General features: G+C 39.3%; 1 protein-coding gene across 1 annotated transcript; it reads right to left on the bottom strand.

Annotated features, from left to right (window-relative positions):
- Window positions 1-10,925: 10,925 nt before the first annotated feature.
- LOC118562144 (G2/M phase-specific E3 ubiquitin-protein ligase-like) lies at window positions 10,926-14,063 on the bottom strand. The gene is made up of 5 exons (XM_036134398.1): window positions 13,675-14,063; window positions 13,366-13,544; window positions 12,959-13,131; window positions 11,265-11,479; window positions 10,926-11,182 (listed from the first exon to the last, which is right to left on the bottom strand). Exons 1-5 carry the CDS (start codon window positions 13,823-13,825, stop codon window positions 10,926-10,928), a joined length of 975 nt encoding a protein of 324 aa, XP_035990291.1. The 5' UTR covers window positions 13,826-14,063.
- Window positions 14,064-15,426: the final 1,363 nt, after the last annotated feature.

Below are 15,426 nucleotides of genomic sequence, written 5' to 3'. Positions count from 1 at the left end.
GGTTGAGTAGTGTTAGCTGCTGCAAGTCCCTCCTGAACCCCTAGTAAATATTTGGGTGATGATACTTGAGATGGTGAAATAGTTTAGACAGATTTCCACCTTTCGGACCACTTTACGTCATTTTTAATCAAAAAATAATTCCACACCACTTGGAAATTGATTCTTAAGCTGTAAAGCAACGTTTGCCTTCACCTGTACAACTTGAGTATTACTGTATGACTCACAAGAGCGTAATCCTCTGCGTGGTGGAATGGCATATTTATGACAGAAATTAGCATATCATGACATAGTTTTTTCCCGTGCAATTTGTTTTACCAGTATATTCATAAACAATATAATATGGCCCAGCCCCAATTAATGCTCCCCAATTTTTTTTCTAGCAGCACCATAGGATAGCTATTGGAAATGCTATCCAGCATCCACAGATGCGGGCCAGTCAGATTAACTAACCTATAGATCCCTTTCTCTGAAAGAGGATGGAGAGTCTTAAGGTCTTATGAGGTTTATGTTATACCAGAAAACACAATCCACAATGTTTATGAGCATAAATAAGATTTTAGTTAGCACATGAGTATATAAAGTTAATAAAGATGCCATATAATGTTTAAGTTTATAAATTACTTAATTTTTGAAAGAGGTAAAAAAAAATTGTGGTGCACTTACAATTACACCATTTAAACAAATGTGCTATATGAAGCAAAATAATGTAAAACATGATACTGAGCAATTACACAAGTTGGCCAGATTTCATACAGTGGGCAAAAACTTTAAGACTTGTAATTACACATGTTGGCCATAGGTGGGACAGTGAGCAAAACATTTTAGTTGCCACACACACTTGCAATTACACGAGTTGGTCAGTGGCAGCATGTGAGCAAAACCCTCATTCATCTAAAATACCTCCTCATTAGGTTCAGGAAGATTTTCCTAGATTTTACCACTAGGGCTACTCTATCCACCCTCCTTATTGGGACCATGATTTTGGTCCTAACTTTTCCTCCTGTCCTAATATGGAAGGTGATTTGCTTACGAATAGTCTCGAGGGTGGTAATACAGGAACACACACGCGCACACACACACACACATATATATATATATATATATATATATATATATATATAATTAGTGCTGTCAGTTAAACGCGTTATTAACGGCGTTAACGCAAACCCATTTTAACGCCGACAATTTTTCTGTCGCCGTTAACGCACGTCGCGTCAAAACACACACACCGTTCCCTAATGTTTTTTCCCTCGCCGCACTCTCCGGACTGTGTTTCTTTTACCCTTGGCGCTTTCCATAGTTTCAAGAGTGCTAGAAAACTGTAGCAAAACACACCCGCCCCGAAGGGTTTCTTTTACCCTCGGAAACATGCGACTTTGGGCTTCTTTTTTCTAAAAGCGCTTCTAAATTTCATGAGTCACGGGTTGCATTTTTTTTTGGGCACGTTTCTGAAAGTGAAATCGCTTATTTGGGCTCTAAAATAAGTGACGAAACAGCGGTTATTATGAGACCTGCCTGCACTGCCCACACTCTGTATCCAGCTGAAATATCCCTCCGCCATAGGAGCCGACGGCAGTAAAGGCAGAGAGAGCAACTCTGCACGTATTTTCTGCAGTTTACGGTGTAATAACCGGTGATAGGTAAGAAAAATGTTTAACATTTGTTGACATAAGTACTGTCAAACGCATGTCTTCCTTTATAATAGCAGCAGGTTTCCTTTCTTGAGTATGATGTGCTTTGATCTCTCATAGGTCTCCATCAAAAATGTCCCTTGTTTGGGACATTTTTATGGCGCACACAACTTATTGATTGTGGCATCAGTAAATATGTTATCGGCCTTATGACCTCTAGAAGAAAGCTGGAAATGTGCATTTACCTGAATTACTTAAGCTTTGTAAACAGAAAAGGCCAGGATGGAATGATCAGACTGTGAAACAGCCCTCTGTATTTCCATTGGCATTAAAACTAATAGTAACCAAATAAATATATCAGACTTTATTTGTAGATAGCAGCAATGCTGTTTCTTCCCATTCAGAAATCGACACCTTTGTTAACGGTGTGACTTCCTCATTGCGTTCTGCATTAGACAATATAGCCCCCTTGAAAAAGAAGGGGATTATTCACAGGAAGCTGGCTCCCTGGTTTAATTCAGAGCTGCGTTCCTTGAAGCACAATGTTAGGAAATTAGAGAGAAAATGGCGCTCTACACACCAAGAGGAATCCTACCTAATCTGGAGGGACAGTCTATTGTTGTATAACAAGACCCTTCGCAGAGTTAGAGCAGCATATTTTTCATCATTAATTGAGGAGAATAAAAATAATCCTAGATTTCTCTTCAGTACAGTTGTCAAACTTACTCAGAGTCATAGCTCCATTGATCCATCCATTCCCTTAACTCTTAGCAGTAATAACTTTATGGGATTCTACATAAATAAAATTGATGCCATTAAAAATAAAATAATTGGCATCCTCCAAAACATGATTACCTCGTCCTCAGTAAGTGAGAGACCGTTGGAGGAATCTTTAGAACCTGCACAGTGTCTGAAGTGTTTAGAAGCAATAGAGCTTTCTGAACTATCTAAAATTCTAGCTTCATCTAAACCTACCTGTATGTTAGACCCAATCCCAACCAAGTTGTTTAAGGAGATATTCCCTTTGATCAGTGGCACTATTATCAAACAGCATAGGATTAATTTCCACTGTTATACTGATGACACTCAGCTATATTTATCCATAAATCCTGATGAATCCAATCAATTACTTCAACTACAGGCATGTCTTGATGACATCAAAAGATGGATGACTTTAAATTTCCTGCATTTAAATTCTGACAAGACAGACGTTGTAATCTTTGGTCCAGAGTCCTCAAAAAATAAACTTTTTTATCAATCACTTAATCTGGATGGGATTAACTTGGCCTCTGGTAATAAAGTAAAAAATCTTGGTGTTATTTTCGACCAAGACATGTCATTTAAATCCCATATTAAACAGGTTTCCCGAGTTTCCTTTTTTCACATCAGGAATGTTATGCCATAATATCGCCATGATGAATAGTTGATCTCAGATTGGATCCTGAACAGTAAGGAAGAGGTGACAAAAAGAATTCTGTCCTGCTGCAGACATGGCCGGAAGGACGGCCTCTCTCCCTCTCTCTCTCCTCCTGAAGGGCCCTTTTTCCCTGCAATTTTGGCAACTTTATGTTGCAACCTCTTAGCCACCGAGTTGCTGCAGCGACCCCATGCGCCTGGAGGGAGAATTGCATTAACAAAGGGTTTAAATGATTTTACAGGACAAACCGGTCCTCAGAATATTGTTTCAACAAATAATGTTTTGTTCAACTTGGGCTTTGCATTGTGAATGGATTGAAATACATGGCAAATGTTTTAACTCCATTCCATGTTTTTGTTAATCAGATAATCAAAGTATTCTGATTATAACCAACCACTATTGTTTTGTCTTGTTTGTTTTTGCTTGTAAATAGTTCCTTAGCTTAGCTTCTTTCTATCTTCATTTTGCTTAGTAGTTTAGTTAAGTTTCACTAGCCTAGTAGAGAGGATTTATTAATCGAAATATTGTGTTAATTCAGGTAAACAGCATTACATAGTGATGTTCTCTGGATGTTCATTTTATTTCTGTTATTAAATTCTTGGACTTGAAAAGAAGTTGTCACTTCTTTTTATTCTATGTGTGTGCAGGTTTTGCTGTTAAAAAGATCGCCAGTGCTCGAATTCATCCCTTTAAACCATTGTCCTGACATCAGCTTAAGAGCTGATCATCACCAGACAATACTTAACAGACAGAGAGTTATTTATGAAACATTAAATAACTTTAAACAGTGTATAATTGCACAACAGCCAAAATTAGAAACATTCTGTCCAGGAGCGATGCTGAAAAACTAGTCCATGCATTTGTTACTTCAAGGCTGGACAATTGTAATTATTTGCTATTAGGAAGTCCACAAAATGCAGTTCAAAATCTTCAGCTGATGAAAATCAACAAGCGAGATCATAATTCTCCAATTTTAGCTTCCCTTCATTGGCTTCCTGTTAAATCAAGAATAGAATTTAAAATTTTACTTCTAACGTATAAAGCCCTTAATAATCAAGCTCCATCATATATCAGAGCTCTGATTACCCCGTATGTTCCTAACAGAGCACTTCGCTCTCAGACTGCAGGTCTGCTGGTGTTTCCTAGAGTCTCTAAAAGTAGAATGGGAGGCAGATCCTTTAGCTATCAGGCCCCTCTCCTGTGGAACCAACTCCCAGTTTTGGTCCGTGAGGCAGACACCCTGTCTACTTTTAAGACTAATCTTAAAACTTTCCTTTTTGACAAAACTTATAACTAGAGTGGCTCATGTTACTCTGAGCTACCTTTATAGTTTTACTGCTATAGGCTTAGGCTACTGGAGGATATCAGAATCTAATTTTCTCACTCTATAGAGTTCTACTGTTCTTCAATTATGCATTATGTGTTGTCATTTCTGCTTTAACTTTCTGTTCTCTCTCTTTTATCTTCATAGTAGGTACACCTGGTCTGGCGTTCTGTTAACTGTGACATCATCCAGAGAAGACGGCTCACCCGCTACTACCATCTAATGTAGAACAGATTACTGGATCAATGTGTGCTTCTGTGCTTTTTTGTCTCTCTTGTTGTGTCTCTGCTCTGTCTTCTGTAACCCCCAGTCGGTCGAGGCAGATGACCGTTCATACTGAGCCCGGTTCTGCCGGAGGTTTTCCTTCCCGTTAATGGGGAGTTTTTCTTCCCACTGTCGCTTCATGCTTGCTCAGTATGAGGGATTGCAGCAAAGCCATGTACAATGCAGACGACTCTCCCTGTGGCTCTACGGTTCCCCAGGAGTGAATGCTGCTTGTCGGGACTTTGATGAAATCAACTGGTTTCCTTATATAGGACATTTTTGACCAATCTGTATAATCTGACCCAATCTGTATAATATGATTGAACTTGATTTTGTAAAATGTCTTGAGATGACATGTTTCATGATTTGGCGCTATATAAATAAAATTGAATTGAATTGAATTAAAGTAATTTGCTCATAAAAGAAGGAGAAAACAGCATGTATGAATTTACTTTAGGATGGGTTTTGTCCTAAAATACATGCACTTACCAAGTATAGCGTCAAGCTTTGTGGTATCCAGTTATGGCTTCGACTCCACATGAGCCCCTGACTGCCTCCCGGTCAAACTTGAGTTGGACAGTGTTTCTCTACCATACACGAGCACCACCAGATCCCCAATGTACAGTGCTGAGCTTGTGGTACGTAGAGACTTCAGCTTTCGGCTTGGGACATTTACATCATAACCTGGCACAAGGGGCACCTGCGAAGATTTGAATGTTATTCACAAAATATTTACTGTAAAATTGCTTAAAATATTTGTTCATCTACTGTATCTATTTGACACCGGGAGAAAACTTATCCAGAACAAACAAATCAGGAAGCCATGAAAATTTCAAAAAAAATTAAAACAACTCCATTAAACAAACAATTAAAGCAATTAAAGATAGTTTACTGAACATAAGTGGCCTTATCTTCCAAGATTTCAAATGAGTATAGGTAAACCGTGTGGACAGTTAATAAACCGGGAAATTGTATGCCAAACGCTTTCATACATGTGTCAATAACAAACAATCTCCATGCATTTTGAGGTAGATACTGTATCATCATGGTCAGGCAAAACTTGAGGAGAAGTGGGTGGAGAAACCGGTGACTCTGCAGATGGTATGGTTGTTGAACAGGTGGGTACAGCAGTTGATATCTGAACGGTGATTCTTTCAACTACGTCTTTCAGCTGTGTCACTACTGCTGGAAGCTCTAAAAAGAACTTAAAAGAAGGTAACAAATGTTGGTGTCATTAGTGTGTTTTGATACCATTTTAGAAATTTCCATTTGTCATTTGTGATATGAAGAGTGGGATAAAGGCTGGGGTTGATTAATGGGGCTATCAGAAAGGAGGCAGCATGCACAACGCTGTGCTCTATTTTCAATGGCATGCGCCACACAAGGGCGCAAAAGTGCTGCAGCGAGTAAAGCGAAAGGAAGCTAGCGCACAAGCTGCAGTCAAAGTTAAGCAAAGTCAGTAGAACGAAATGTGCAAACACCAGAAAGCAAAATACAGAATGTAGTGCTGTGTATTGACAGAAAACTGTCAAACTCTAAGCCTAAGGCCAGCCTGTAACAGCTATGAAAAGGGACCCTGCTTAAAAGCCTGAACTGCCCGACCTGCTCCATAAACCTGAGGGTTTCCTGCACCCACAGCTTCTTCTTCCTAGCTGCTGTCTTCCTCTGAACTACCAGGGCTAGTGCTAGCGCTAGATTCTCTGCTCAGGAGAGATGCATATTTCTCTATATTTCATATATTGTAAGGTGTATGCAACGAAATTTCACTAAAATTTGTCTAAGTCAAAGTCTTAATATTTTCTGCTGTTAACAACACCATCAATCCAGCACACCCAACGCCAAACAGAGATGAGATCCAACTGCGCCGTGCTGCACTGAACCCCGCGGTACGTGAAACGCAAAACGCATCCTGTCTGAAAGGCCCTTAAGGAGGAACAGAAAGTAGGAGGAGATTGGATCTGCTAAAAGATATAAGTAGAAGACTTAGGGTCCTTTTCCTTATTTGGCTTTAAAATAAAAAGAGTCAAGAGGAGCCAGTTGAGGTGGCTCGGGCATCTGGTTAGGATGCCTCCTGGACGCCTCCCTGGTGAGGTGTTCCAGGCACGTCCCAGCGGGAGGAGGCCCAGGGGAAGACCCAGGACACGCTGGAGGGACTATGTCTCTGCCGGGGAAAGCCTTGGGATTCCCCTGGAGGAGCTGGCCCAAGTGGCTGGGGAGATGGACGTCTGGGCCTCCCTACTGAAGCTGCTACCCCCGCGACCCGACCCCGGATAAGAGGAAGAAGATGGGTGGATGGATGGCTTTAAAAAAAAGTGTTAATTTGTTTTGCTTGAACTAAAGTATAAACAAATACCTCTCATGGCTTCTAGCATCTCTTTCACATGGGTTTCTTTCAGGGTCTTGTTTTCTCTCTGGAGCTTTTTAATTTTCTGCTGTGCCGCACTCCAGTTTCTGGGTAGCTGCTCCTCATCTGATGACACCTCATTTGAGTTACTTAACTAAACCAAAACATATATAACATATCAGCATTCTACATTTAGTAAATTTCACACCATAGCTATTACATTGGCCTAAAGTACACCAAATAAAATACAGTCAATATTATTATTATTATATTATTATTTTACCTCTGAATCTTTTTTGTTTGCCAACTGCTTCTTCAGCTCCTCAATCATATGGTTTGCTGAGTCTTTTTCTGGATCGGTTGCTTTCTTGGTTTTCTATGACAATTTTAATTCAGTTTTGTATTGTAATAACAGGTATGTCTAGCATCACTATTAATGAGTTACAGAAGTGACAGAATTAGTCCTTGATGTTCCAAAACAAGTAGCGTAGCGAAATACAGTTTCTGTTGTCTTTTATTTGGCATTTTGTAAAATCCCATTGAATTCTGTTGGAAGACTCTGATATTACTGCACCACCGTCTATGCTTCAGGTTCAAATACGAATCATACATTGCGCAGATATATTTGCTTTTAATAGTCAACAAACTCCACTAACTACTCGCTGAGTTGCACAGTTTTGAAAACGAACGTTAAGGGTTGTTTTAGGACATGTTTGAGTAGCCTACTACAGTATGCCCATTGTCAGCCACCCTGAAAAACGAGTCAGAAAAGTCGAGACAGGACCAATCGTCAAAATTTCGGTGTTCACCACTCTAGTTCATCCAAAACAAAGCAGAAAAGGGCCTTAAAGGGCTAAAAAACGGAATTTTCCTTTAACCTCTAAACCTCAGTTACCTTCACACAACTTGCTGACACTTGTTGACAGCTTGATTCGTGGTCCTGGCTTGACCTCCGACTTGTGCAACTTGGCCATGAGCACCTTTTTTGGCTCTTGCCTTTCCTTAAGTAGGCCACCAGAGCATTGGATGAATAGCACTCTGGTGACCCACACCTTCTAAACAGTTCCTCCCTAGTCACTGTATATGTGCAATATCAGTGGAGATTTTAAGCAGGCATATTGAGTTAAAACAATCTTCAACCTTGGAGAAATGTCAGTAGGTAACACTTTAGGTACAGGACAACACATAAAGGAGACCTTAAAAGGGTTCTACATAAGTCATTCCCAACAGCTTCTTAAATACATGACTCTGTATTCCCAGCTTTGGCCCAGTAAATCTAGGTGGAAGCTCATATTCAAGGTGGCATTAACAAATGGCGATCAAATGACTGTATGTTACTGTACAGTCAATCAGCTTAATGCTACCCACACCCTTTTCTGTGATTGGACCTATCTGAGGCAAAGATTTGAACTTCCATTCCATCCCTGCTTGCAGAGCAAAATCAAATAGCATGCTTGGGGGGAGGGGGGCGCAATGTGTAGACAGTTATTGTTTGGAACTATTTATTCATTAGAAATAATTATGTAAATGTATGAAATATTGATAGTGATGACATTCAATATTACCTTTTGGCCTTGGTCCCATCAGATATTCGGAGAACACTCTCCACTTTGAATAATACTATAGAAGTGAAAACATATTGTTGTTATTTTAATGTGACCTCATTTCATGCCCAAAACTATGCTGACCATAATACAGTATCTTCCTACCTTGTTCCCCCTCTGTGGCCGCTGATTCTAGGCCACCATCTAATGTATTTAAGACAAATCAGAGAACAGCATTCAAGGAACAGTTTTATATGGGGTTCCGTTTGTACCAAAAATAAGCAGATGTAATTTGTCTAGATGTTGTGTTGTTGTTGCATATGTGTTGTCTGCATATGTAGAAGTTGCACACGTATTTGTTGTATATGTAGATGTTGCATATGTCTATGTTGCACATGTCTGTTGTATATGTCTATGTTGCACATGTCTATGTTGCATATGTCTATGTTGCACATGTCTATGTTATATATATCTATGTTGCAGATGTAATATGTCTAGATGTTGTGTTGTTGTTGCATATGTGTTGTCTGCATATGTAGAAGTTGCACATGTATTTGTTGTATATGTAGATGTAGCATATGTCTATGTTGCACATGTCTGTTGTATATGTCTATGTTGCACATGTCTGTTGTATATGTCTATGTTGCACATGTCTATGTTGCATATGTCTATGTTGCACATGTCTATGTTGCATATGTCTATGTTGCACATGTCTATGTTATGTATATCTATGTTGCACATGTAGCCGTTGCATATGTCTAGGTTGCACATGTCTATCTGCTATTGTGTTGCTAAGTCACTGTGATCTTGCCAGTTCATGTGCAGTAAACTAACCTACACCTTGCAGTTGTTTTATGATGTTGCCACCTGTTGTTGGTTCACGTAATTGTCTGCACGTCTGTAGCTTCCGTCATTGGTTAATGTCATTGCTCTCAGCTGTTGGTATATGCTGTTGGTCCTTGTCGTTGGTTCATGTCGTTGGTCTTTGTCGTTGGTCTTTGTTGCCTGTTCCCCTCGCCATTACAAACAGTGGAACTTTATTTTCTGTTGTCTAAGTGTTTGTTTAAAAAAATACAAAAATGTTGGTTTATCATTATCAATAGCTCCAAAATGTTTAGATTTCCACGAATCTCGTGGTATTTACTTCAGGCATTAATTAGGACAGCAAAGCAGGAAGGAGGGGGCCTGGCGCAAATAGCTTTGGGATAATAATGAGGGGGGAGAGGTACATTTATAGGCTTAAAACTTTAAAATAAAACCAAAGGGCTCCGCCTATGGCCCGTGAATAAATGTGTGCTCGCACTGGCAGGATTCAAAGTGCTTTACATGGTATCTACTGTCTGGATCGCCGGGTTGTTTAATCGTAGCCTAACCAAAACTTTTTTCAGACACTAGGGGGCGTAATAAGACAATGGACGCTAACTTGGTGCAGTTTTGTCAAGATCATTTATATTATCAACTGACAATAAATAATTATCCTTGGAGGACTAACATTTAAAATGAGAAAAATGCCTCCCATAAATCATGAAAAGGGTTAACTCAAATAAAAGGCCACAATAATATTGCATTTGGACGTTTGCATTTGATGAATATTATCAAAATGCCACCTTTTTAATCAGAGGCTCTGGGATCTCCCTACCACGTTTTAGGATAAATAACATCTGATTTCATACAAAGCATTCAAGCTTTTGAACAAAGTCAGGATTTGCAAAAAGTAAATCTTCCCTTTCACTTTAATATAGTCAGTTGTAATTTTTAATGCTTGATAAAAATTTACTTTTAAAATTCAAGTTCTGAAAAAAAGATAACAGGCAATTTCACAAAAATAAATTTATTTTCAATAAACACATGGTACAAAACCATACCATAAATCCACTCCCATAAGTTAAATTATGTCAAAAGAAAAGAGCAAGTAATGCTTATTGCTCACATTTCCAACTCTCTCCCATTCTAATTTGAGGCTTGGCCAAACTAGCTTGTTCACTAGTGACACACTTTTAACAGAATAATCTCGTGGGACGCAATGATGACGATTGGGGCTGAACATGCCACTATGTTTTGTTGCTTCCTGTTCGATGGTTTTATAGTAATGTATCCCCACTTTGATCCTTTAAAAACTGATAATACTATTGACCTAGGATACGCTGGAGGGACAACAACATAGGTAGGAGAATGTCACGGTAATATTGTTAGAATTTACCTTTAATACCATTTTAGAAAAAGTCAGAGCCTGATTTTCTGAACAAATCTTTTAACTTTATTTTCGAACAAATGATATACTTTGGCCTATAAGGCAAACTTCAAAATTAAAGAAACACACACACACACACACACACACACACACACACACACACACACACACACACACACACACACACACACACACACACACACACACACACTAAACAAAACCAAAAGTTGGAGACTGCAAAATGCTTGACTCCATGTAATCTACAAAGTCGTCAAACGTCTCATGAATCGGAAGCCTCAAAATAACGCTGCACGTGTTGGCTTCCGGATAGCGCCGCCGGGAACCATCTTCGAGAGGGGTGTGTAGAAACTCAATTTGAGGCTTGTGGGGGAAGCCAAGTGGAGGGATTTGTTCCACTCCAGAAACAAAAATCAATATTTTTTGAAGAGTGACTGCTCTTGTACCATCTAAGAAGAAAAAAAAACAATTTTTGATTACTTTTGTTGAAAGTTTGTATATAACCAAGTAATTATGTATATCCCAACATACCGCCAACTTCAATAAGCCAGTCCCTCCAAAAGGTGAGTGTCAGATTTTCCCTTCTCCGGGCATTGCTGCCAGGTGGAGAGAAGACTGTCTCAAAAAGGGTCATCATGCTCTGGACTGTGAGCTGGGCATGTCCAGAAACAAAGATGGGGCGAAGGATGTCAGGGTGGGCCCTCATTGCCTCAGCGACCTTGAGGCAATCCAATCCCTCAATGAGCCTGTCAGGAAAGAATATTTTGACATGTATAAAAGCTATTAAAAATTGGTTTGCACAACAATTTAACTGTAAAGACTGGCCCATAAGTATATTTCAAACCCCAGGCATATTTGGACATAAACATTAACAATACTTCACTTTCCATTAAAACACCCAATATTTAAATACAAGGCATTGGTTTCCGTGGTTTAACCAAAGTCTGGGGCTTTAAAGCTTGATGCATTACCATTCACTGGGGGCGATTTATGTAACGCAGCCCAATTGCGTATAGAGAAGTTGTGAGGAAAAATGTATTATCACTCCAGTCAGCATGGGTCAAGAAAGCACAGGTCAAACAGATAAAGGCAGACTGAGAGCTGAATCTGTCTCCTGCTACTCATCCAGACGTTGGAGAAACAGGACGGAGAACATCTGCTAAAGGTTTTAACCATCCTTAGCCCCTTTTACACTGGTGCTACCCTATTCCTGCCTGTCGACACCATTCTATTCTACTGCTGTTGATACAAATAAATTAAAATAAACCACCTCTGTTCACGCAGGGACTGCAGTGGGACGGCACAGGGTGGGGCCGAGCCAATCTATATGGTCCAAAGTTTTCCTCACAGAGCTTACATTTAGAGGTTTGAATAGTTTTTTGTAAATTGGCAAAAATCTCCAGGGTTAAATTTTTCTTCAGAACAATACCACAGATTTTGCTGCCAGCTAAGTTATTGTTATAGAATAAACACACAGCACAGATTTTACTTTCTCTACTCCTACTGCAGAAGCAGAGCCAGCCATGTTCTGATCTGATTTGGTTTATTAAATACAGTATGCATATTTAAGACACAACATGACAGTCTAAGTCTAGAGAGCTGACGTCTCCCTTCCCCACACACACCCTTCAGACATGAACAGGGAAAGTCAAAAGTCTGTTTAATCCTTAGTGCTAACATATCAGCCTAAAACAGAACTGTGGCAGAATATAGGTTGAAAGATCTAGTCTAAAGAACACGTAAATGCCACAATTAATAACTTCAATGTATTGTGTCCCTAGCCAAACATTAAGACATTTTTATTGCACATTAATTGTCTGTTGACAACCTAATAATAATAATAATAATAATAATAATAGTTACTTTATTGATCTCACAATGGAGAAATTCAGCTCTGCATTTAACCCATCCCCTTGGGGAACAGTGGGCTGCCATGTGCGGCGCCCGGGGAGCAATCAGGGGTTAATGGTCTTGCTCAGGGACCCAGAGTGCCGTCACTGGGGATTGAACTGGGTACTTGCATCCTTCTCTGTATGCAAGTGCGCTGCTCTAACCACTAGACCACTCCCCCACAAAGGAGTATGGTGTGCATACAACCTAGTCTGTATGCACACCACTGTATAACGAGTACTAGTCAAAAATACCAACAACAAAGACAAGCCAATACTTTTTTAACAGTGGATCTCTGTTGACACAAAATATTCAGTACATGGGATTCTACTTACTGGTCCAGTGCAGGTTTAACGCGCCCCTCAACATGGGCCCTTGCTGCCTCCTCAATAAGAGCCTGCCGGCTCTCCATGTTTAGGAGAGACATTGCACAGCCCAGGGTACATAGTGCCGGCCAGGCTTCCCCAACAGCACGCTGGGCTTCATCAAAGGTTTCTGCAGCCTTTATCTGTGTTAATGAAAACACAAACACACACACATATACATATCAATACACACACACACACACACACACACATATATATATATATATATATATATATATATATATATATATATATATATATATATATACAGAGAGAGAGAGAGAGATATAGATATATGTGTGTATATATATACAGAGAGAGAGAGAGAGATATAGATATATGTGTGTGTGTGTGTACACAAAAATTGTGTAACCCACTTTATCAAGGTGCTGACGCAGTTCCCAATCGCCAACCTCCTCCAATGAGACTGGGCCTGTTTGTTGCCGACATAGCTGCGTATACAGCCTTTGAGATAAAAAAGAGGGCCGTACTCCTCCTTGGAGAAGGGCCAGGGACAGCATTTGGCCAATGATTTTATAGTCACCAAACTCTACGCCTGCAACATAGACAAATCAAAAAACAAAAATGTCTTATCATCAAAGTAATGCTGCCAGAATAAATGAAACACCTAATGGCTCCTACAGCCTAAGAACTTCATGTTTAAACAGTTATTAATTGCTACCTACCCCGGTGTACCAGTGACAGATTTTTGCTGCCCTCTGGCCCTTCAAAGTAGCGGCTATCTCGTAGTGCTGCAACTAGGAGTCGCAGGAATTCGCGGCTGGGACCACCGTCGTCCACAGCCCCCTCACTCTGTCCCTCGCCATCAACAAACATTATATTTAAATGATGAAGGGGATTGAAGTGTGCTCTTCGAAAAGCTCTAAAAGAACCTTCCAGTAGGAACTCGCGGCACACATTTATGCAGTTGTGGATGGGGGCTGACCCTCTCTGAACACCTTGTTCTAAACTTTCAAGCACCGTCTTTAAATCGGGAGACCTGTTTGAAACAAATCTTAAATTAATTTTTATTTTGAGGTGTGGAGAATATACAATACAAGGGTCATCTCGGCAAAGGTATCTGATAAAAACTAATGAGATGGGTAAGTCAATCAAAAAACATCTATTAATATTTGGAATAAATTCAACTGTGCATAAAACTTACTGGCTTGTTCCTTCATTTTCGGTGACAAGTTCTAACACTTCCACCGTGTCCTGCTCCCAGACGTGCTGCTGAGCACTATAATACCAGATATTTGTAGCTTTAAGGATGTTAACATAATACTCAGAATATATTTCTGTCAAATTACATACCTTGTAACACCCTGAGGTGCCCCAACAGCTTCAACCTCAACAGCAAGGTGCTGCTCTGAGTACTCATTGTGACTACAAGAAAACACAATATTAAAAGTAGGGCTGTGCATAAAAATCGATATAAAGATTAATATCGATATTTTTAAAAACGATTTAATATCGATATTCTGGCTTTCAATATCGATATACCTCCCAACCTCTAGGGGGCGTTATTACAGCGCAACCATTACAGTTCACAGCGAAGGAGAGCAAGTGAGACGAATTTGTGGAACGGCCGACAGGATTTTAGAAGCTCCTTTGTCCCTAAAATCAGATGTTTGGGCACATTTTTGGTTTCTGTGACACGTTAAATGCATTGAAGCAAATGCACTTTATTTTCCTGTTAATATGTCTGTGATCAATAAATAGAACATAAACATAATATTTGGCTGATTTTGGTGATTGAATCACTGAGCATTAAATCAAAGTAATAAATATCGATATTGGAATCAAATCAAGCTGAGCTATGTATCGAGAATCGTATCGTATCGTGAGCTGTGTATCGAGAATCGTATCGAATCGGCTCATCCTAGATGATACCCAGCGCTAATTAAAAGCTATAAAAAGTAGAATTAAAGCATACAATGATCAGAAAAGTGATAGATATTGGGTTTGAACACCTTACTGTAATGTTGGCATTACAGAAAGTTAATGAGAAAACCAAACACTTACAAACAATTGAAGGAAATATTTCTAAAAGGGTATATTGGAGGAATTTTGTAAACATGGCAAAACAGTTGTCATAAGTTTGTTCACTTATCTGTAATGGGCACTTCTGCTAGTCTTTCGGAGGCTTCTTTGCTGTTTATATCAAAACAGCATAGAAGCCTCCGAAAGACTAGCAGAAGTGCCCACTTTTATGCTGTTTATTTCTATATTGTAATTGTATTGTATCGACTGAAATTAAGAATTTTGATATTATTGAGTTGTATTGCAAAAATAAAAAGAGAATTTGAAAAAACCTTTTGGAAACAGCAAAGAAAATACAGAAAGACATAAATACAAAAATATAATTCAAATTCAATTAAACTCAAATTCAAAAATACTTAATTTATTCCAAAGGTGAAATAAGTAATAACCAAGAC

Source organism: Fundulus heteroclitus, unplaced genomic scaffold, assembly GCF_011125445.2.
Source record: "Fundulus heteroclitus isolate FHET01 unplaced genomic scaffold, MU-UCD_Fhet_4.1 scaffold_81, whole genome shotgun sequence".
In the NCBI taxonomy this organism is placed as follows: domain Eukaryota; kingdom Metazoa; phylum Chordata; class Actinopteri; order Cyprinodontiformes; family Fundulidae; genus Fundulus; species Fundulus heteroclitus.
This window is presented reverse-complemented; position numbering and strand designations above follow the sequence as displayed.